The following is a 24,352-nucleotide window of genomic DNA, read 5'->3' on the forward strand; positions in this document are numbered from 1 at the left end:
AATAATTTTTGATGTGGCCTAGCACCATGAGTCAATTACTGAATTGCATGAATTAAGAGCCAACAAACTCCGATCTACAGAAAGTAAAAACAAGCCGATAATACCAATGAAAACCGCTGTGCTGGCCTCCACATTATTCAACTTCAAACAATTTGGACGGCTTTTCTTAATTTTTGTGAAAAAATATTCATATAATATATTTAGAAGCAAACTGGAAACAAACAATGAGCAAGAAAGTACATATTAGAAATAAAAGAAATTATTAAAAAATATTCGGCAAATATTTTCTTCGCTTGAATGAGTATTTAAGTACACTAGAATTGCTCTTAAATAAAAAGCTATATTAGACATCTCGATTGCTAGTTCGTGTTTTGCAGATTCAACAATCAGCAATTAAGTTATATAATCTAGAAAACTGAATGATCCTCGAGTATTTGTGAGACTAATTATATTAATATTCTTTGGTTGCACGCAAAGAAATCGGTTTCAAAGTGAATTGCATTGGTCGAAATGCATTTAGGAATACCTTAATACATTTTCTGGTTTCAACAAAATTTGTACCTAAATATGTCTCCTCAGAGGGCATATTGAACTTAGTTTGAAGGTCCCAGTACATCGACCACCGCAGAAGACAGGTGGATTGTAGTTTCTGTCAAGGCCATGATCCTAATAGTTTGAAGGATGACGAAAGGAATGGTCAATATGGTAAGTGTAGTTTTGAGTGTGAATACCCCGTGTAGAGACCACCCTTTGTGTCTGCAGTGCCAGTCGATGCCAGCGAACGCCTAGATGCAATATAATGGAACTGCGAGATGAAGTGAGAAAATTCCAAAAAGAAAAGAAACAATAGAAACCAACACGAGACTACATGGTTGGAGCACTTCAGACCACAAGTGAGCACTGTAGTACTGATCTTCCGTCATCCTCTTAGAAACGAACATATAAAATTAAATGTATTAAATGATAGAATACTGGTATAGAGCGTATATACCGTATATAAAACAATCAGTTCAAAAAAAAAGAAAGAAAAGAAGAGGTTAAATGAGCAGCAGAAAGAAATCAAACTTTGAATTACATCGTACGAGGATGGAAATTATATTTCTCAAGCATTCAGTATCTTGGCACTCAATGAATGTCCCTGTATATAACTTGGTATATTAAACTACTATTGAGATTTATTGAATGATATTACAATTACATTTTTACTTTTTTCAAAATTTTATTTTAGGCTTCACCTTCATGTATTAACCAACTACTGTAGGTAAGTTCAGTTTACGTTTGACATTATACGCTCTGTCTCAGAAATCTTATTTATTAATCAAATGTATCCAGACTGTTGCAGACAGGTCTCACAAAGAGTTAATATTTTATTGAAAATATCTCATTATTAACGTTTTTTTTTAAGGGAAGAATATACAGTATTTCAAAATAACTTAGATTTGTCAGAGATTACATATATGTTATGTGTATCAGAGCAATGTGTTATGCATAGGAGATACGCAGTAACATTTTTCGGATATGAACTGTATTAAATTTTTAATAGAGAATGTAAAGTATTTCGATAACATATTCATAGATTAATGCCCTAGTGAGTTACTAGTTCATTTTCAAAATCCAACATTGAGCAAACCTGTAATGTAAGGCTTGTCCCCAGTGAAACGACGTCATTCGAAAAGTTATATGAAGTTTGAACTTCATCGTGAAATTTTTAATACTATACCAAACATATATAGTTTTGCTATCTCTTTTTTGACTACTCTGAGTTTAATTTGCATTTCTAAGTAAGTCATACGAAAGAAAAAATATCGGGTTACAACCGCTATATCCACCTGGTCATATATGACGTTGAAGCGGGATTTTACCACCAGAGCTGGCACAGAAAGAACTAGTTTAGCAACGAAGGGGAAAAACGTGGTAAATAGGTTGGCAACACAAATAGTGTATGTGCAAAACTATCGACTACGGTTTTCAAACAACGCTAAGTTTACTGTTTCCTTACTCCCTCTGTGTGGTTTACTGCAATACGAGCAGGAAATTTTGACATCACAGAGGATCCAGTTGGAAATTGGTGTTCTACAACAAAAAAGGGAGGTTCAGTAAGGGTTACAAAATATAGTGATTGTTGTCGTTTCGCTTACGGTATAATTTTTTCTAATGGAAGATATTAATAAAAATATAGGAGAAAAATCACTAACCTTCCATAAGTTTTCCCTCTTCAGCTGCTTGACCAGATGGGAAAATGGTCTTCACAAAAATTCCCATGCTACCTTTCGGAGAGTCCTTCCCACCAACAATGCTAAATCCCAAGCTCTTCCTTCCAGACCCTTTTTGAAAGACTACAGTGTGGACAGTCACAGAACTTGTTCGAGATCTTCTGTTTAAAGTTGAAACACCACTTACGACGTGCTCTGTTCTTACCGTTAATTGAGGTATTAGTACATCGTTGGTTGATTTCTGTTCTTTGTCGAGAGCTTTTATACATATCTTATTTCCCTCGGTGGTTTTCAATGATGAAGTAGATTTTGCAGTACCGTTTTCAGAACAACGAGAACCACTAATCGTTAATTTCTGTTCGGATTTACTGATTTCACCTGAGACTGTTTTGTTTTCCTCATTCTTACTACTCTCACTAGTACTTTTGTTATTATTACTGCTACTACTAATAGCACTGTTACATTTACCAGTATTAGTTTTGTCACTTGATGACACGTCTTTTATGGTTTCTTTGGCACTTAATTGTTCCTTCTTCACCGAATCTTCACCAGAAGATTGTAATATTGTCGTTGATTTTGATGACGATTTTTGGTCTTTTGAATTATTTTCTTCATTATCATCATCATCGTATTTTCGAGCAATGACAATGTCTACCTCATTTATTGTTGTTCTCAGAATATTTAGAGCTTCCTCCAGTGTAACTCCTCGCAGGCGCTTGCCATTCACGTTAACTATTTCATCACCGACTTTAAGACGTCCATCTCTGTAAAGGAAAGACATTAAGAATAAAACACAATGAAAGGAAAACACATTTCTGGACAATTATACATCTCTTCTCTATATTAATTGCATATCCTTTTTTTTTTCTAAAAACCACATGCAATAAGTACACATTGTACATTTTAAGTTTACATTTTACATATGGTCGACAGTACTGCTTATAATACTGCAAATCATATTTTCTTTGTCTTCACTCACACCATTTTGCTGATAAGTGGACGAATACAGTACTACAATCATATTTTCTTTGTTTTCAATTACACAATTTTGTTCATAAACAAAACAAATATCTGTTATTACAAAAAGTTTCCACTCCCATCTGTTGGCAATTGAATGAAGCTCTAACCTACTTCACGTTGTCTGCTAACAGATTGACTTTACATCTAGCTTCTGTCTCTGTTTTTAAGTGACTTATGCCACTGTAACTTTAAGCCGTCGATAGATTTGGCCTGTACCAGTTAAACATAAGCAGAAGAAACTCTATGGATCTCCTCACATTCGATTCCCGGCGGGAGCTTATGTGGTTCGGATCCCATGTTAAGCTGTAGATCCACGTCTCATATAGTCTCGATGCTGAAAGGCAGGCTAAACCCCAATCCTACCAACCAAACTATGAGTCTTCATAAAGCATGGTAAGAGATCGGGAGAATCGGCTTTTTGAGGTAGATTCAAAATCTTAAGAGTAAATTTCATATGCCGTTAAGTGACAGCATATCTCACTACTGGTTTCAATATTAGGTCCACTGAGAGTAAAAACAATAAAATTAGCGAGATAATATTTTCACTATGCAGATTCAGCCTCTTGTCTATAGCTTTCATCTCCGAAATCGGTTTATCACCACTACGGATTATGATATCGGACCTGTAAGTTTGAAAGTACTAGCGAATCCAGAAAGATCGTTCGAGGGCAAGGGCGGATCGCCTCCTAGAAGATAAACGTAGGCTCCAAATATGGAGTTTTACACCCAAACAGCCTAAAGTTGTGTAATATTATACAATGATATTAAGTTATAATTTCACTACAAACAATATAACAAATTATATATGTTGCGAGCTTTTATAATAATTAATTGCAATGTGATGATAACTACTAGTATAGCAGCCAATGTTCGAATTACGCCAAGAAAAGCAGCGAACAGTTCTCGCCCGTTTCTGTTTATAGCAGGGTATAATTCCACACGGTTGGCTTGTAATGTAAGAAATATGTTTCCAAGCATGGATTTTGCGTTTAGTTTATATCCTATATTTTTGGCTCTAGTACTTTCCACTCCTCGTACTTTTTAAGTGAATACAGCAATGAAAGAAACGCTCCTATAACATGGAAACACTGACGATAGAACGGCCGGAAATGAATGCGGGCTTAATCAATACCACGGAAAGTGTTAAACTTTTCCAATTAATTTGTTCAGCTGTATTATTATGATTAATGAAAACTGTGCAATGACACAACGCCAAACGATTTCATTTTTATTTTACTCCTTTCTGAATAGTGAATTATATATATATATATATATATATATATATATATATATATATATATATATATATATATATATATATATATATATATATATATATATATAATTGCATTGGATTAAATCAGTAACATACAGTTATACAATGTGTTTATGGTAATGACCTTAATTAGATAGACAATTAGAGATTACTGGTCAAAATGTTTTATATGTCATTAATTTAACAGGTATTAACATATGGAACAAAATAACATTTTCGTGTGATCAATGAAATATTAGGCAGAAAATAATAGTTTTCTAATCAATAACTTTACCATCTCATTATCTATTTCCTTTTAAGTTCAACATCTCTCTTCTAAGCAAGTGGTATACGGAAAGGGAATCTGCAGTTTCATAATTATGAACTCAGAACTCACCGGGAATCAAGTCTGTGCCTTGTATACGAAATATAAAAGTATTAACATCTTATCTACGAGGAAGTTCTTGTTTTGCAGTAAGAAATAGAGAAGTCAATAATTAAAGTCTAATCAGGACCTACTAAGGAATCTTAAGAGATAAGATGGAAAGTAGGTAATAATAAGTTGATAAGTCTCCAGAAATGAATGCTAAATATTCAAATTTTGTTGAAAATAACCTTAATTAAACTAGAATCCTTAGATTTCAGTGCTAATTTTTATAGAGCACATATATGTAATTTCTGGTCTCTCTTATCAAATAATAGGTGCCTCTTATACATAGAAGACCGGCGACATACCCAAGTTAGAAGCATACTTGATTTTTTTTTTTTTTTTTTTATAACTTTCAGCAGACAATTTTCGCTGACACACACACAGCATAATATGTTATGGCATAAGAACAGTATTAGTCGAAAACAGACTAGGAGAAATAAACTACTCAGAATTATATATGAATGAGATATATGTGAAATATGAATGGCATTTGTGAAATAATTGAACAACTGTGACGTATTGGAGTAAATATTTAAGGGTATCAGGAAAACTTCAATAAGTATGCATTTGAAGGCATCAAGAAAATTTACAAGAATGAAAAGACCTTACGTTTAGCAGAAACACTACCTTGTTTCAACGTAGTCACTCATTGGAACGTTTCATATAGTAAATTATTTTCAAAACAAAACGTCGTGTTTATAATCTACAATAAATAAAAATTTATAATTTTTAAGTATTCGAACTAAAGTATTTTTTATCATATTAAGTTTAGTTACCAGGTACAATATATCTGAGTAAGGAAACTATGGTATTCACGTGTTTAAGAATCGCAAAATGTCCACAGGAAGTCAACCAACCCTTCTGACAATCAATCAAATAAGCAGGAAAAGAAGTATGCTTGATCCTTAAGGGATTGATAACTGATAAGCTTTACAGTGAAAACACAATGTTGTCAAGTTAACATGTTAATTATTTTAGATGGAATAGTATGAGGCCTGTTATACTAAATTCTTTTAAGCCCATTTTGATAAATTTGAGATGAGAAAGAAAGAAAATATTCGTACTCTTATAAATACATACATAATATAAAGTACATGCTCTTATAACATATTTATTTATACTATTATTATTGCCTAAAAGTAGTAACTTGTCCTTTTTTTTTTTTCAAAATTTTCAAAGTGGACTTAACAGGATTTGGCATAACAGACTTCATCTGTTTATATCAGTTATGTAAGTCGAATGACACTTTTAAAACATTTGTAACCTTCAACTACCAGCTTGAGCATAAACTTTTAGAACTAAAATATAAGAATAATAATGTAAAACTATCCATGAAAAAATGCAAGTAAACTTACCTTTCTGCAATACTTCCAGGTTCAAATCGAACTATAATATATCCTCCACTAGCTACTTTGTTCGTGACAGGTTGAGGTGCCAAGTAAATGCCAAGTTCTCCGCTCCCGTCTTTTATTAAGCGTAGCATCTTAAACTTCTTGGCAGGTGCCTGTGGTGGTTGTCTATACAAATACTGGAGGTGCTGGTCTAAAATTGGAGGTAACGACGTAGCATCAGGAGTTAAAGGGTGGGCACGATAATATGAAGTTTTTGACGACAATGGAGAATCTTCAGAATAACTTAGAGGTGGAACTGTGGTGTGGTGTGTGGTTTCATCGTGAGAAAAGAACCTCCTAAACATAACTCTATTTTCTTGAGCTACAGACGCTGAGTTAAAAGCAGTTTTGTCTTTGAGGGTATCTTTCGAGGTAGCCGCGTTTCCATCGGTTGATCCTTCAGGTATAGTACTTTGGTTTTCTAATTGAGAAGCCAGAAACTGTTGTCTTCTTGCCAGCAGGTCAGAATGAGGTAAGGTTGGAAGAAGCTTCCCGGATGCACCTCGTCTTTCCCATCCACCACCAATAGTCTCAGAATATTCTCTGCTGCCCAACCTGAGTCTATGATATGTTGGAGTGTCACTGGAACTACGAGATAATGTAGATGCCTTTGGCCTGGTATATACATGATGGTTATCAACTCCTCCAAAATTGGAATTACCAAGATCAACTCCGCGAAGACCACTAGTGATAGATTTTGTACTATCTCCGACAGAAGAGTCTTTGGTTTCTGAATTAGTAGAACTGGACACCACTGCACCCAATTCCGAGTCATGTAAAGAGCCAGAATCGGAACTTTCGTTAGCAATGCCACTATCACCATCTTCGAGATCAACTACGCTCAAAGGTCCATCACGGCATGCAGTTAACCTATCCGACTCTTCTTTAAGACAACTGCCGGTCTCTTCGCTGGTTCTAGGGCCGTCACTATCATAACCGGATTCGTTGGAACTTATATAAGTGGGCGGAACCTTCGTTAAATTGTCTTCGGGTTTTTGATATACTATACATGGAATGGCAGTGAAAGATTGACTATGACTACTACTTCTACGAAACGAACGTCCTTCAAAGAAGTCTCCTCGCCTTGAAAGTGGTCGAAGAGTTGGAGTGGCAGGCGTATGGTGAACAAACTCCTCAGAATTTGCTCTCAATCTTGTAGAACTGAGAGTAGGAATATGCTGATGATGATCAGCACTACTAAAACTTTCACTTCCTAGTTTCGAACCGCTTATTAAATGAGACTTCACTCGTTTACGATTAATCACACTACCGCCGTTCTCTTCTGGCAACACTGACAATTTTGAACGCAAAAATGCGTATGGAAAATGTCCACGTTTGGCTCCTACTCCTAAAGTTGATATGTTGTCGCAGCTCATTGTTTTCGTTGGAACATATAAAGGATCACTTTCAACACTGGGTACACCACTACTTCCGTTACTATTGCTAGAATTATTACAACCACAGCCAGTAAAATCCAAACCTTCCGTTGGATCCTCACCACGAACATAGGTTGACAACTTAGAAGTAGAGCAACTTCTGAAGAGAACCTTACTACTGCCTCCATTCTGACTCGAAACATTTTTGTGGTGAAATCTGAGATCATGTCCTTTGCCTTCTGAATCACTTAAAGGAGTGGTTGGGGAATTTAAAGTACCAGCAGAACCTACACGGAAAAAGAAGCTTTTCAAAGAATCTGATTTCTCTAACTTCCCGTTTTTCGACAATTGCATCTGCTGATGTGCATCCGAGCCGCTTCTTCCTAATCTCCAGGATTTCTTTCTGGCACTACCGGAATTTCCTTGAAGTGATTCTCTTGAGTCTCCACGTCGCAAGAGTTCCAACTTCCGTCCCATGCGACGACCCCATGTTGAGAAAACTGAAATTAAAAGAAAAAACAGTACTATGAGATTAATATTATCACAATATTGAATTTTCTAACAAGCAGTAAATCTTTGTCCTTCATCTTATACATACCTAAAAAAGATTTAAGGTTACAGTTATAAAGTAAATGGCAGGTCAACTGCTTTACCTAACGAAGAAAGTGCACATATCTCATAAAGGTGAATTCAGTGTATATCGGAATGAAAGAATCACGAAACAAAAAAGATCACGATAACGTGAAGAATGAAACGGTGTTGCTTTGTCACTTGTACAGAAAGACGAAAAATCACCAACTATGTCAGGCACTCATGCACAGTTTACACTCGGAGCGTAGAGGACTTATGTAATATTTTAAGTGGATTACATAATATGAAGCATCCGTAAAGTGACAACATAATTAAACATCCTAAATGACTCGATGTTAAGCATCTAATGTGCGTGGTACGGGCATGCTTCTAATTATTCCTAATATTTGTTAAGCTGCATTTCTCTTTTTGCCATTCTAAGAAATAAGTAACTCAGCATTGACATGTTTTATTCTATGTATGTTTCCTTTTTTCTCTTAATATATACTAGCCTTGTAAAATTTAATATGTGGTACATAAAAATTTTGGAATACTCTAGTGACACACTGTTGTTATACTAATATTGACCTGGTTCGAGGGCTTTTAGAACTCGTGTAACTTACCAATAACTTATCAATCAACTTTACCATAAAAATATTCTAAGAAGACTAGGCCGCCAAATGTAATACTTATTTAGAAAAGTATATACAATTACGGACAGAATGAAATAAGTAACACGCAAAAAAGTTTCGACTATAATTTAGGATTTCTCACCAGTAGTCAGTAATATGTGTATGATTATATGTTTTAAGACTCAAAAATCACCAATAGTGTTATTTATATTATTGTATTTGATTTACAGCTGTAATACTTTTTTCTTCATTGCAGGTCATATGAACGAAAGCAGATAGTGTAATCACGACTGTTTCTTCAGTAGTACATTTAGTTGACTAATACTGTTTTAATAACAAATATGAAGGGTACTGTTATTGCTATGCCAGCTGTTTTACAAGAGGAACTGACAGTTTATGAGGAGTAGGAGATATTCGTTCTTTCAGAACAGTAGAATTCTGGTTTATTAAATTCAGATATTTCAGAAAGTAAAAGTTCATTCCACTGATCCAAACGTTATGGATACATTTAAAACATGTCATTCTTGTAAGATTTAGGTACCGTATCTTCTTCGGACGACGGTATTCCCTTCTCAAAGGCATTATTAAGGTATCGAAACGTTATAAGAGGTACACTCATGTCCAAAATGATTGTCGCATATCTATAACTGTTTTCCTGTAACAATATAATTTGATAATGATTTTGCAGGGTACTTTCAATACTGATACTATGTGTATGATCGGGAAATGTATATTTGTGGTAAATTTCATAGGAAAAGAATTATAAACACGAAAATTAGAATGAGTAAAACAAAATGTTAAATGAACAAGAAAGTTTTATTTTCGTTTTATTGTTCTTATTTACTGCTCTTCCGACATGAAATTTGCCACAAACATATCTTTGCCGGTTATACACATATTAACATTATAAGAAATACCGGGCAAATTCGTTAGCAAATTATATTCCTACAACAACATATTTATAGACATGCGACAATATTTTTGGACATGAGTGTACATAGTTTTAGTGTGTCTATAAACTTTGACTCTGGAATTTGCACAGAAGATAAAAGCAAGACTGAAAAAAGTATATTGCGAACGAAGGTAAACAGAATAATCCTAGTCTTATTATAGTCTAATGTTTCTTTTTAATGTGTTCTTCATTTACATAAATTTCTAGTTCTTGACATTTTTCAACTCTGGAGTCTTCTTGTTATCTAATTTCAATTGGTATTTTGGATTTTAATATCTATTCCAAGTATGAATTGCAAAGGTAGTAGGTGCATACAGAGTTCTATGTGGAAATCTTGTGGGAAATATATATACCTTAAGGAAGGAGAACAAAACAGGGTGAAGATATTATTGAAATTGTAAAAACAATCTTAACTGGAACAAGCTTTTGTTCGTGTATCTGATAAATCTTCAGATTTCTTAAGACAAAGATAATTAGCGGAAACGTTAATTTTTTAAAAAATGTTCAAGTTTAGCGTCCCTTTTCAACAAAGACGCTATATGAGACGTGAACCTACAGTTTAAAGTGGAATTCGAAACACCGTAAGGCGTTCAATTCTCTCTCATTGGGATTCGAACCCGGTAACACGTACGCTCATGCCCAAAATGATTGTCACATATCTAAACTGTCTTCTTGTAAGAATATAATTTGATAATTTTGCAGGGTATTTTTAATACTGATACTATATATATAATCCGGAAATGTATATTTGTGCTAAATTTCATAATAAAAGAATTATAGAAACGAAAATTAGAACGAGTAAAACAAAATGTTGCTAAATAGATAAGAAAGTTTTATTTTCGTTTTGTTATTCATATTTACTGCTCTTTTGACATGAAATTTGTCACATACATGTCTTTGCCGATTACACACATACTAACATTATAAGAAATAACGGGCGAATTCGTTATCAAATTATATTCTTACAACATATTTATAGACATGCGACAATATTTTTGAACATGAGTATACATCAATGACTTGCAAGCTAGCCATTATACCAGAGGAAAGGCGAGAACAATAATTGAGTTCAGATTCATAGTTATTGTAATTAGAGTAATAAATTTTCTTCAGAGATCGTAACAGAATATATTTATTATATGCTCTCTTTAGAAATGGCACCTCTCTGCAAACTTCTCTGGTCATTGTACGCCATTATATATCATAGTTCACAGTAATAATATACCCAGACTCACTCAAAGATGATTTTAAAACTTGATGACATTTAAAATTCATTTTTAATGAAATCCTTCCTTAAAGCAAAACATTCATTGACTTTAACCGAGTCCGAATGCTTAAAAGAAAAGTACGCATAAACGCATTGTCACAGCCTAAAATGTCGAATGGTTCACAATGTAAGAGAACCACAGCATCTACCGACCTTTATTACCACTGCGAAAATGAGTTCATTTTCCACACGTGTAATTTAGGGAAGAGACACTTAGTAGCACGTAACAAAGTTCACTCTGGCCACACCAAAAAGTGTGTGTAATAGTAGTGTTCAAATAACACAAACGTTAATTTGTTTTTCACAATGTCTTACTCAACATTGCGGAAACCGCTTATTAAAAGAAACAAAAATTAGGCTATTATACACATATATAGTATGTGCTTGATGAGTCAACCGTCAAATATCGGATACTTGATTTAACTTACAAAATAAAGAATAAACTAAAAATAAAAATTGAAATTGCATTAAAGGGCAAGATGCATTACTCCCTATTGTGTTTCAAATTACGCACTAAAACGAGTTATTCATATTTCTGGCAGGAAGAATGGTGGTGCCAGGGTGCTATGGACATTAAGTGGTCAAACACTGCACTCCCTCATAATTTCCGCCATCCCTCGTTTTCCTACTTTTCTATTTTTTTTTCTAAGTTGAATAAGGGTGGAAAATCAAGCCTCAAAGCTTCAAAATAAACCTTTCTTCTTTAGAAAGATACGCACACACACACAACCTTCCAGCAAATTTTTTTCCCCTCTATACTTTTCAGCCTTTACTTCCCTAATTTCCATTTTCACATATCCCGCATCACATGTGTATGTGTGTACTCAAGTATGTGCGATGTTCAGGGGGGAAGCGGGATGAAGGAAATCTATTACGTAGTACCACTTGATGAAAAATGTTGGTACGGGATATTGTCATGAGTAATAGGGTGAATCAGTTTTCGTGAAATGAGCGAATAAATGAATGGCCTTGAATAAACCAATTGGAACGTGTGTATGACGACCAGTACCGAGGCCTTCTTTCGTGTGTTAATTAACTCATTTCAGTATCACTATTATTATGATTAGTATTTGTTGATTATGTCTCTTGAACTGCATAATCAAAACAATGATTAATACATACCAGGAAGGCACATAGTACACCATTAGTGGCGGTTGTTCTGGTTGAGAAGGGAAAGAAAAAGTTATAATTAGATTTAGTTATATGCTCAACAGCAAACAGCCTATTAATTTTGCTTATTTTCTATTTCAATAACACACAACCAGCAATTGAAATTTCCGTAAGCCAATCCTTTAGAAAATTGCAATTCCGATTTTTGTCGTTCACTAAAAACCTACCGGATGAAAGATATTACTTTTACTTTTTTGTTTAATTTTTGATAAAAGTAATACAGAATAGATGCACATCACAAGCGATGAAAATTACATGATTTTCAACATCAAACAAATAAAAAGTAATTGAAAGGAAATATATTCTGCAAAATGACATTTCGAGCACCTAACTGATACTTCATAGTTAATGACAACTTTACAAAATCCATCGAATACTCTATGACTCTATGGTTTGACTTCCCATCGTGCACGAACAATAGAAGGAAACAGTCGTAGTGGTGGGTTTCTACGTACCTTCCAAATGGATGACCCGAGTTCGATTCCCGATATTGCAGGTTTAATTCTACATTAGCCTGTTCCAAATGGGGAGGGGACGTACCTCTGCCTTGCAAGGAACAGAAGCCTTATTTGCTATACAATTAAAATATGGATTGGTATCTTATTCACAATAACTTTGGAAGTATTCACAGTATTAATAAAATAAAACTGACCAAAACACCAAATATACATTAATAATACTTGTGTAACTGTTTCGGCATTATAGGATCGCCTTCCTCAGACACGTTATTACCTTCATTAGAGATAACGTTATCACCTTCATCCCCTCCGTTAGAGATAACGTTACCGCCTTCATCCCCTTCGTTATTTTTTAGATATAACGTTACCGCCTTCATCGCCTTCATTAGAGATAGGTATAATGTTATATCTAATGAAGGCGTTGAGTGTAGGCATTGGAGTATTCTAGTTGGGTTCACTTGTGATGTGCTTGTTTTTACTCCTCTTTATTATTCCTCCAGGTGCCTCATCACCATATTTATTTGCAATTATCAATGTCTCCATTACATTATGGAAGATAATCACAGGACACCAACTAAAAGATTGTTTTTTTTTTTTTTCATATGTTTGGGTCATGGATCGCGAGTCAGTTTCAGGTCATACGAGATCGTCGTGATATGCGATAGTGTTCTAATATATGCCAATGGATTTTTATCTTATATGCACTGCCGTTTTCTTCTTACTTGATCTAGTTTCATTATTTACCATTTGCTTTTATCTTCATACCATACATCTTTCTTCGTCTTTGAAATCTTCCAGTTTAACGTCCCACGATTAGATAACGGCAGACGATGATCAAAGCAAATGAATGAAAATGAAAGAATTGGTGGAATGAGAAAGTGAGAGGAAGTGGAAGTAACCTGGGAAAACCCACGGACACGATGTCCACCACAAATTACTTGGACGGGAACCAAACCAGGAACCACACGTAACCAGAGGTAAGCGCTCTACCACTGAGCCACCGTGCCCTCTATCTTTCTTCATATCTATGAAGGCTTTGATTCCTTGACACTATAGTAAGTCATATCGGAGAAATGTTAATGAACATGTGCAGGTAACTACCTTTATAATGAAACTATAATTACACCTTTTGTTACATGGTAAACCCTACATCTAATTCTCAATCTATGAACATCAGATTTTAAATTTTCAGTTTGCCTAACCCTTCTTAAACCACTTGGCCATTCTATCCCTGCTCTGCTGGTTTAGTGGCTCCTCACAGCTACATTACGGTAAGTGGGCTAAAACATGTCTTCGTTCGAGCAGAATACTCAAACATGCATAAACATTTATATAAGAATACTTCATGTTCTTTAGCCTAGCTGATATTAACTATGGACGTCAATTAGAATATTGTGTTTCATTTGTAAATTCAATGTTATTACATCTCAGTGTTAGAAACTTATTTGTACTCGCAAAGTTTCTGAGTGCTACTGACTAAATGTATGTTTAACCAAAGAAACTTAGAAGAGTGGGAGAGAGAGAAAGTAAAGGCGATCTTCCCTCAAGAAGACATAGGCACAAGGAACAACTGAGCAGACGGTCACGCACGCTTCGACCGCAGAAATAACGACAAAACCACTCAAACACGTTCCAGTGGTTCCTCCCGAATTCGTAAAACAACGTTGACTCAATTTCGAAGGCTTTTATTAGCTACAAAAAGAAAAAAGTCTTTCCTCAGCCAATCGAATGCAGTTGTGTCGATCATAAAAAATTGATGAACGAATTTCTGCTACAAGACAATCTCAAAAATAGATGGAAGTTTGGCTTCTCTTCGATCCTTTCTCAGATTTTTGTAGTGTAGTATAAAAGAAAAAAAAAATAATTTGCTGTCAATTCTGGAACCTATTTGGTGTAATCATTGGACGAAAACAGTCTAACTATATTCTCGTATCTCTTAGGGAGAACAATGGAAGTTTCAGCAATTAGTACTTAATTCAGTGGTATCACAGTACCCTTTAGTAATAATTATTATTAAGTAGTCTGCCTATTGGCGGGTCCTGAACTAACGAGATTTATTTTTTAGGCTCGGATCTGAAAATGTTTCTTCCATGTTTCTCCATCTTCAGCTTCCTCTTTTAACTCCCATCTAAAAAAAAGGAAGACTTTTTTCTCCCTTATTGTCGCTTAAAAATAAGACTGTCTGCAGGACATAATTTTTACAGAGCATAACTCAGAATTTTAGTCTAGTTTATTCTAAATTGTTATTTTTTAATTTATTTATTTTTCGAATTCCTATAACTTCTTGAAAATTAAGATTTTGAAGAAAAATTAATCAGGTGTCTTCATACTGATTAAAATGGATTCTTATGCCTGATATTCGTTTGAAGTTTGCCTATACCAAAGTTGTGTTTGCTATGCTAAATCGACATGTCTGTATAAGGTTGATTCAAAGTTACTTATAGTAGACAGATTGTAAGATAATAACTTTTATTTTTGGACAATTTATCAGTTTAGAATATACCAAACATTGTAAGATATACGTATATTCAACGAAAGAATCGGTATTAATATGTTGATACTTGGTTTTTCAATTTCATTTGGCCAAGATGCAGCAAGCTTAAAATAAGTAAACTGTAAATTGTATTACGAATATTATCTAGGTAAAAACGTTTGTCTTGTGCTTTAATATTTTTCTCTAAGTTTCCTTTTTATTCTATCAACACGATTTTTATACTTTCTATTACATATCTTAAGAACAAAAAACTTCTTTAAAAATTCTATCGTGTTTTTCAACCATGTAGAAATCTCAAATTACGTGAAAATTTCTTTATACTTTCTTACTCTTCTTCATTCTTCTTTATACAAATAATTCAACTCCTAGTCGTTTCGTATCGTATATCTCATTATATCCATCTATGCTGCTGCCCTACACATTACATGCGTCTTCTTAATTCTATATTTAGAGACACAAAAAGACGATTTTCCTTTCTCCTAAAGACTTATTTAGATTATCTTATCATTGTTTCTACTTCTCTTCTACATTTTAATTATTCACAAAAGACTTTCAGCTAGGATTTCGTAATAAGAGTTATACTAACTGTAAATTTAACTTGTTTCACTTCACTGTTTTCTTCCGAAACATCATCTTGCGAAATGAATACTTTTTCAATATTTCTTTTCATTCAGTCTTTTATTAAAACTGTGCGAAAAACCTCATGTCGAATTGCCTTTCCAATTGCACTCTCCTCTATGATTTCTCTATTTGAAGTCTTGTCCATTAGTTCACACACGGTTCTTATTATGAGACTTCGATCATTTTTATCTGTCAATTTTTAGTGTGTGCTGCTATTTAAACGTCAATTGAACGTTAAAGCAAGTGTTCACAGAACGAGGGGTGATTATCATCTGCACTCTTCTATAATGCATTTTACAACACTTTTTTTTTATTTCTTTGTCGTCGACATTTGTATTTAATTCAATCTTACTTGATCCCGACATGAGCTATTCTTTGAAGTCAAGTCTAGTATGTAAGTACAGTATTTTCTAGTATTCGCTTTAATCTTTTAAATTGAATTACCGAACATACACACACACACACACATATACATACATACATACATACATACATACATACAAAAAGCTGGTTTCAAAAGATTTTTACAATTGAACATAGACTTCAACAGGAATAGAAACGAAATCCTTAAAGTTTCACTGATGCTTTCCTGCAATTAAATTAAATTCCTTGGCACAACAAACAACAAAGGATATTAGATTCCGTTGTCTGTACTTCCGCTTTGTAAATCAGAATCCTATCCCCTCTTTATTTTAAACGATTTTCCTATTGCCTCAATATACGATCAATACAGAAAATTCCACAACTGGGAATCGAACCCCCAAAACTATGTATACATAGATACGCGCATTTGCAAACTACTCGGCTACATAAGGTAATCATTTAAATTAGCGTGTTATTAAACACTGTCTAACATATTGTCAAGAGCACTGATGGTTTTAACATCGATTGTTTCAACAATTTTAATATGTTAACTCGTTTCGCTTAATGATTCTTCAAAATTTTAAGACTCGAATGATATTGATGAAACTATGCAATTGATTCAATCTTTATTACATGTATATCCAAGGATTAGATACGTATTTTATGGTTGTGAGTTTCGTTGTTTTCCAATTCTGATTAAATGACTGTTTGTTCTACATAGTATTGATTTATATATAAGCCTTGCCCTATTGCCGATAACAGAAATTTGTTATTATTAGTAGTAGTATTATTACTTATAGATAATTATGACACGTTAGTAGTGGTAGTAGCGTAAAGCTTAACAAACATGAGATATTTTACGTGTGGTTTCAGTGCAACTATAGGCAACGGTACAACTGACCAGGCAGAATATTCCAATTAATTTTTAAATCACATTTCATGAAAACCATAAATACAAGTGTAATCGGTATTCAGTTGAAAGCGGAAGTTATGATAAACATCAAGGAAGTTGAAAATAACGAATATCATACACATAAACGTATTGTAATTTTGTTAATGTGTAAATACACAAAACAAATATATTGTCTGATTTGCATAAGCAAATAGTGTATATGTGCCGTACTTCGATCATTAAAGAAAACTTACTCTGTTTTATTCAAGTTTTTATTAACTTTTTTTTTTATCATACTTCATGGCTCAATAAATGCGATAATACTAGCACTCATACTTAAACAGGAAAATTAATTTTCCTTTCGCAAACACACTTGTCATGAACCGCCGTTAACGTAAAATAATATAAAGTTTGTTGAAGATGCAAATGGTCATTTCTGCTTAGCATAACCCAGATCAGAAAAAAAAAATTTTACTACCACGCCCAATAGAATAATCCCTATAAGTATTGGGCCTATTTTAAATGCCTCCTGTCTGTAACTAGTCCAAGTTTAGTCATGTTGCTATTTCTACATCTTTCCTTATAGTAAAATAGTATTCTATTACTGTTTATATATATATATATATATATATATATATATATATATATATATATATATATATATATATATATATATATATATATATATATATATATATATATATATATATGCCCTTTACGTTCAATGAGATGGATGATTAATGTTGTACCATTTTAGATTTTGCCAGGAGGGGCCAAGATTGTCCACTGACATGAGTCTCACGATTTTATTAGTATATTAGTGTACAATTTATTAAAAACAAATATCTGAAACTCACGGGGGCAATTGCCCCTCCCTGGCCTCCACAAATGACGTCCTTGTATTCAATAATGAAAATATTGGTGGAATGAAAATATCTTGAATGAAATAGGAGAAACTTCCAGAAAACCTATGAACGTCAATCATCCTGCTGAAATGAAATAAAATCGAATGTCTAGTTCGACGTCCAATGGTTAAGCTAAAGGTTTATTGATTAATGAATGATTAATGATTAAATGATTAATAAAATTGAATAATTATAAAATATTTGGTGGAATTAGAATGGGTGAGGAAACAGCAGAACTTAGAGAAAACCCACGGATACGATGTTGTCGACTACAAGCTTAGTACAAGATGTAAACTCTCTCCCATTGAGCCACCATACCTCTGACGTTGTTGTGTGTGCGTGTGTGTGTAAACTCTCACCAGAGATGAGTGCTCCACCACTGAACTACTATGAACGTTTCTCCTTTAACACATTTGTATTTTAAAAGAAGGATTGGAAGAAAACCAGAGAGGACTATTTGAATCCATGATGCACGAGACATAATACTCCATGTCAACAATATTCTGATATATTAACCTCATGTCATATTATAAACATTTCTTGTGGATGTTTCTGTATATATATGAAAATTTCAAGCGGATTAAATATGGTGTAGAGAATTTAACTTTTAACATTCCTCGTCTTCTTTCATACAAAAATAGAGACGTGTAAACATTAAGTATCAGTTACCATCAAAACTGATACAAATAATAGGGTTATTCAAATTTCACTTCGCAATTTCTGGATTCAATTGCCTATATAATCCACCCAATAGCAATCGGTATGGAAATTTTATCTTAGTTAATGTATCGCATTTCAACCCGACCAAAATAAATGTAAGAAACACCTTAATTTATCTTTTTACTGTTAAGGCACTTAAATACAAATAGGCCTCACACCATGTAATACTGAACAATGCTTCCGTAAACACTTCATCTGAGCGTATATAACAGGAAATATTTGATTCTATGTAATTGCAGTCATTATACTTCTCCGTTAATAAAACTTACTAAATAATGTTTGATATGAGAAGGTTTGTGAATTTATTAGTTTAGATAGATAGAGAACATTTCGATACAGCACAGCCCACTTACTTCAGTGTAAAACAAATACTGTAGAAATAACGTTATATAAGGAAAGATAAGCAGAACAAGGAAACACAAATAGATGTTGCATAACAATGTATTTAAATTATTTTCCTTAGCTGATTTTTAACATCGCCATCCGGAGTGAAGACATTTTATCTCTACTAGTAAAGAATTCACATTAAAGGAAGGTTTGTGAAATATGGAGAACCCAATAATCTATAACTAGGTGTTTTATGAGAATTTCTGCCAATATGTATGACGAATAGGAATGGAAATATTGATCTGAAATACCAGAAATTCCAATATAATTCTAACGTTCACAATCTTGAGTTTGAAACAGCAAATTTCTTTCATGCAGCCCTTGGGGACTCAATATTCAATACATAATCATGGTTTGGTATCGAGCGTAACATAGAAACTCTGAACCAGATCATTACAAGAAAGAAATTTACAACAGCACCAATTTAGATAAAGTTTAAAGGTGTAGCCATATTCCAGATAGGTGAGCAGTAATCTGTGATTGAGAGGTAAATGTTTTATGTTTGAGAAAGAAATGTAAGGGTGATAAGGCTTAACTTCAGTAGACCTGTAAAGCAATTAAAGTAACTTCATAGCCTTGGAAGTATAGAACTTGATGTGTTCAGTAAGTGAGAGTTTTTCATCAAAGTCTTTTCGAGAGGAGACGTGTTTGATGGATACATTATAAACGTGATCAATGTGGGAGGTTACATTCTTTTTCTTAACGAAATGGAGGGAGAAGAACGTTTGGTAAGATTTAAGCGCAGTTCCCAAGTTCAACACCTATCACAGAGATTTGTGGAAGTGTTTGAAAACCGAGGCATCATCGGTCAGAAGAGTTTGCATGTAGTCATTAGCAAAGAGCAGGATATTGGTTGAAACAGATAGGCCTCCTACTTCTATGCATTATCTTTTAAAAATATGTTATTGCCATCCTACAAAGGTGTATTTTTGAACAAAAGAGTATGTCGTTTAAACAGCGTCTTTTTACTTACCATATATATAATTCATTTTATTTACTCATTGCTATCGTAAGTCTGTCTAAAGTGATTGTATTGATCAAGAAGAACAAAGTGTGGTTTGCAATACGAAAAAGCAGTCTCTCATACTTATTATCATTATTATTTCTCAGATGAATAAACAAGAAAATTATGGGATCGGAGTAAAATTATACTTGCAATTCAAACTGAAAATGACGAAATGAGGTATATAAGACAAAGTGACACATATAATATAAACCATTTATCATGAATCATATATATTGAAACTGGAAAAGGTAGTTGCGAAGTAATCGGACTAAAAAGAATTTTATCGGAAAAGCACATTCATTACGGAATTCTAAACAGTGAACCGTATATGAATGGTATACTACGTTGTTAGTCCGATAAGAGGAATACATTACAAAATCTGGATTGGTTCTACCAACACATTATACAAAGCATTTTCGTAAGTTGCTACGAATAGAAAATACCAACAAGAAAAAAGAGCAACAACAAAAATATGTTTACTTTAAATCTAATACCAACATCTAGCGAAGTTCTGTTCCCGTAGGAAGAAGCAAAAAAAGGAAAGTTAAAACATATCTTCGAATTTATGCAATTATATAATGCAAACTTCTATAATGTTTGTCTTAATCTTAGGCTTCACTTATGATCAATATTATTTGCATATCAATGGTGTTCGTTAGACTAGAGCAATCTTCCTCAGTCCAATAATTTCCCTCAGATTCGTCGTTAAACTCAAACAAAAAGCATTTTCCACGGACGGCAAAAGCAGAATAAATGATACTTACGAACGGAAATATTGTTTCATTCAACTTCCTTAACTTAGCAAACGCAAATTTGCGAGAACTTTTGTATATCCAATGAGAAGTCAGCATTAAATTAGAGAAAGAAGACTCTTCCCATTCATTTCCTCTTTTAACTAGAGTTTCTTAATTCAACTTGTCTCTGTAGATTTGCTTCATAAGCTTTCTGTTTGAAGTTTCATCAAGAGTGACTGCTGTTTCTACAATGATCACTAAAAATAATATATCTTCAAATAGCATTTAACATCTCGGTTAAAAGAATTTATTATCAACGCTTTTTCATAGACAGTAGTAAATTCACTCCTTTATGTTAAGATTATAGAATTATTCGATAAACAAGAATTTTAGGAATGATAAAAAAAAAAAATGGATCAAAAGATTGCGATCTTGGCCAAGAATTTTAAGAGTGATCCAAAAAATGCATTAAAAAAAATTGCGATCTTGGTCAAGGATTAGTTTTTGGAAAATTTTTTGAACGGCCCCTAAACCGAATTTTCGTATTTTCCATGGAAAAAGAACATACTGAGTTCAGTGATAGTTTAGGTTTGGCTGCACTGCATGTAGTTCTCCAGATATAAAGCGTACAAGAACATTTTTGATTGGAATATATAGGATCTTTTGATCCAACAATTGTTAAATTACTTAACAAACGTTAGTCAAACCGAGTATACATGAAATATTTCAGGCTTGAAATTTAGAAAAGAATCATACTATTTGTAGAATAAAAGGATCCCGGATCTTTGTTTATTGTTATTATTAATTTTTGTTTAAGAAATATGGGAAGTTATTCACGTTTTACATGATTTCCATAGCGTCTTATTTACATATTTCTGTACACATTGAGAAGAATTATACTCCGATACTTACTATATCATCATTAATACTCTGTCATTACCATAAATTAAGGTTTCACACAGTACGGTCCTTGAGTTTCTTGAATTTGACGTAGCAACGATCAATTTTATTAATACGTCCGCGGAATTTTCTTCTTTTCTACTCCGCCCTCCACCACACCTTCTGTTGTGTTCCCCAGAATACAATTTATTCTCGAATAGTGTCAAGCTTGTTTGTGGTGAATGGAATGGAAAATGAAATTAAGGTCTGGAGACCCTCTGAAGCATTAGGGTAGGAACCACGATGATATGCAATCGGCTGATTTGAGTTTAACGTCCCTTTTCACCATAGAAACCATAAGAGACGGGAACTACAATTTAAAGTGGGATCCGAACTACTACTCGGATTTGTATCCAAGGTAATGGCGTACGTAGAATTTCATTAAAGAGAGTCCAAGCACTAAATCTCACATCCTTCAGGATAAAAGTGATTTTTGCTTATAAACTGTGTCTTAATATAATAAATATTTATTTTTCTACAAAATCTTGCTCAAAGGCGGGGAGCCGTGTCTCAGTGGTAGAGCGTTCACCTCCGGCGCTTGGGGTCCCTGGTTCGATCCCAGCTCGCGCCGTGTGGACTTTGTGGTGGACAAACCCCGTGCTCGTGGGTTTTCTCGGGGTTCTCCCGTTTCCTCCAACTTTCTTCATTCCACCATTTCACTCACCTCTCATTATCACCGTCTCCTTTAGCCTAACCGGCATAACCGTGGGACGTAAAACTTAAAGATTTCATTTCATTTCTACCCGAAATCTTCAAATTATTCATTCCTTTAGTCTCTTTTACAAGGAGTCGAATAATAGACTATTTACATGCTTACAAGTTTCTTGCTTGTTTTCTTACTGATAGAAAAGACGTTCTTGGTCATTCTTATCTACATTTAAACTTTCATCCGTCTCTGAATTAAATCCATACGAATAGGCCAAGGCAAAAAGTGTGCCAGTGGGTGACTGCTGCCAGTTAAGCATGACAAAGCAAAATAATTCGGAAGACGTCGCCTCTGATTGTACGTACAGTCAATCTTAAAAAGAAATGAGAATTTTAAAAGAGACATTCTCACAATCCAATCATTCGTTTTACGCTAAATTTCACAGCAATGAGAAAGCCTTGTAGCAGAAAAAGCTAAAGAAGAAGAAAAAAGGGAAAAGACATTCAAGTTGACATCTGCGAGGACAGGTTTTAAGAAGTTCACGAGCATTCACTAAACGATTTAATTTTCTCAAATCTCACGATTTCATTTGTGGTTGTTCATACTGTCTTTGTGCATCTAGTCGTGAGGAAACAAAAAAGAACACTAATTTCTTCTAATTTTTTATAAGGCACGAGCAGATGGCTAAGCAAAACTTTTAATCAAATTTAATGCACAGTTTTCTCTGTCTGAAATGAAATTATAAAATTTTATTAATTTACGGTAACTTAAAATATGATTTTTCTTTTTAAAAGGTTCATACACAATACATTCGTTTTACACTAATGTCACGTATTTGAAATCTTAATCCTATATCTAAGCGCTCAATCTACTCTTGTCCATCGAGAAATCATGTTCTCATTAGCAATTTCATTACCAAAACAGGAAAATGTCTGCGATGTCTATTGAAGGTACTATACCATCATTCAATTGGAAGTAACTTGATTACAAATATTGTCCAAAGCAGGATACATAAGCCTAATCGATTTACTAGGGAGTATAATATACCAAAAACTCCTTTATATATTTATTATTCTCTGTCTGTTCGTGTGTCCGTCTGGGACATACAACATCTCAAGAACTAGTTGATGGATCATTATCTATTCTGGCCAAGATGTAAAATAATCAGAAGTTAGAAATCGAATTCCTTAACGGAACTGATTCATCCAATTGATTGCAAGATATATGTAGGCAAACCAACGTTACCCTGTGTATTTCTATGGGTGTAATTATGGATATTATTCTTGCTGATTATACTATCCGCAATGCGGTTGAGATTAGAGGGTTTATATAGTTCTCAGGATCCAAAATACTAATTTGTCTATGGAATATATGGTTAAAATGGAACTAAATGACTTTCTACTTGATAAATTCAAATACTTACGTATCTTCTATTTTCACATAGACTCTATTCATTCTTTTAACGTACATTTCATTTAATTTCAGGTATAATGTTTTACGTGGAGACGTGAGGGGAAATGTAAAATTTCAAACTTTAATGTTCAGATGTAGTGTTTTAAATCTGCAAATTGCCTGCACACTAGTAGCATCTATTGACATGAGGAAGACACCGCACATAGCGGAACGGCGAGTGTTAACTATTAAGAATTAGTATTACTTATAAACTGAAATATTTTCCTCTTATAATAAAGATTAAAATTATACATCACACATCTTCAGAAGATATAAGTAAAAATCAAACTATTAATAGAATTCCAATTCATTTGAAAAAAAAAAACTGAACGCTTCCGCATATAAATCAACAGCTTCAAAAATCAAGGATTGGCGGATTATCTCAATACTCTTAACTCACTCTGTTTCCCCCATTTCAGTGCTAGCACGTCAACTGACCTTCGAAATTCACTCCAAAAC

The 24,352-nt window shown here is 33.7% G+C and overlaps 1 protein-coding gene across 1 annotated transcript in view; it reads right to left on the reverse strand.

The window, feature by feature from the left end:
* LOC145678352 (uncharacterized) overlaps positions 1-24,352 on the reverse strand; it is a 238,847-nt gene that overhangs the window by 39,369 nt on the left and 175,126 nt on the right. The window contains exons 3-4 of the mRNA XM_081748401.1: positions 6,274-8,185; positions 2,196-2,977 (exon numbers count right to left, since the gene is read on the reverse strand). Of these exons, the coding sequence (XP_081604527.1) occupies positions 2,196-2,977; positions 6,274-8,185 (2,694 nt within the window). The remainder of the gene's footprint in view (positions 1-2,195; positions 2,978-6,273; positions 8,186-24,352) is intronic.

This window comes from Thermobia domestica, chromosome 2 (genome assembly GCF_964235325.1).
Source record: "Thermobia domestica chromosome 2, izTheDome1.hap1.1, whole genome shotgun sequence".
Lineage (NCBI taxonomy): Eukaryota > Metazoa > Arthropoda > Insecta > Zygentoma > Lepismatidae > Thermobia > Thermobia domestica.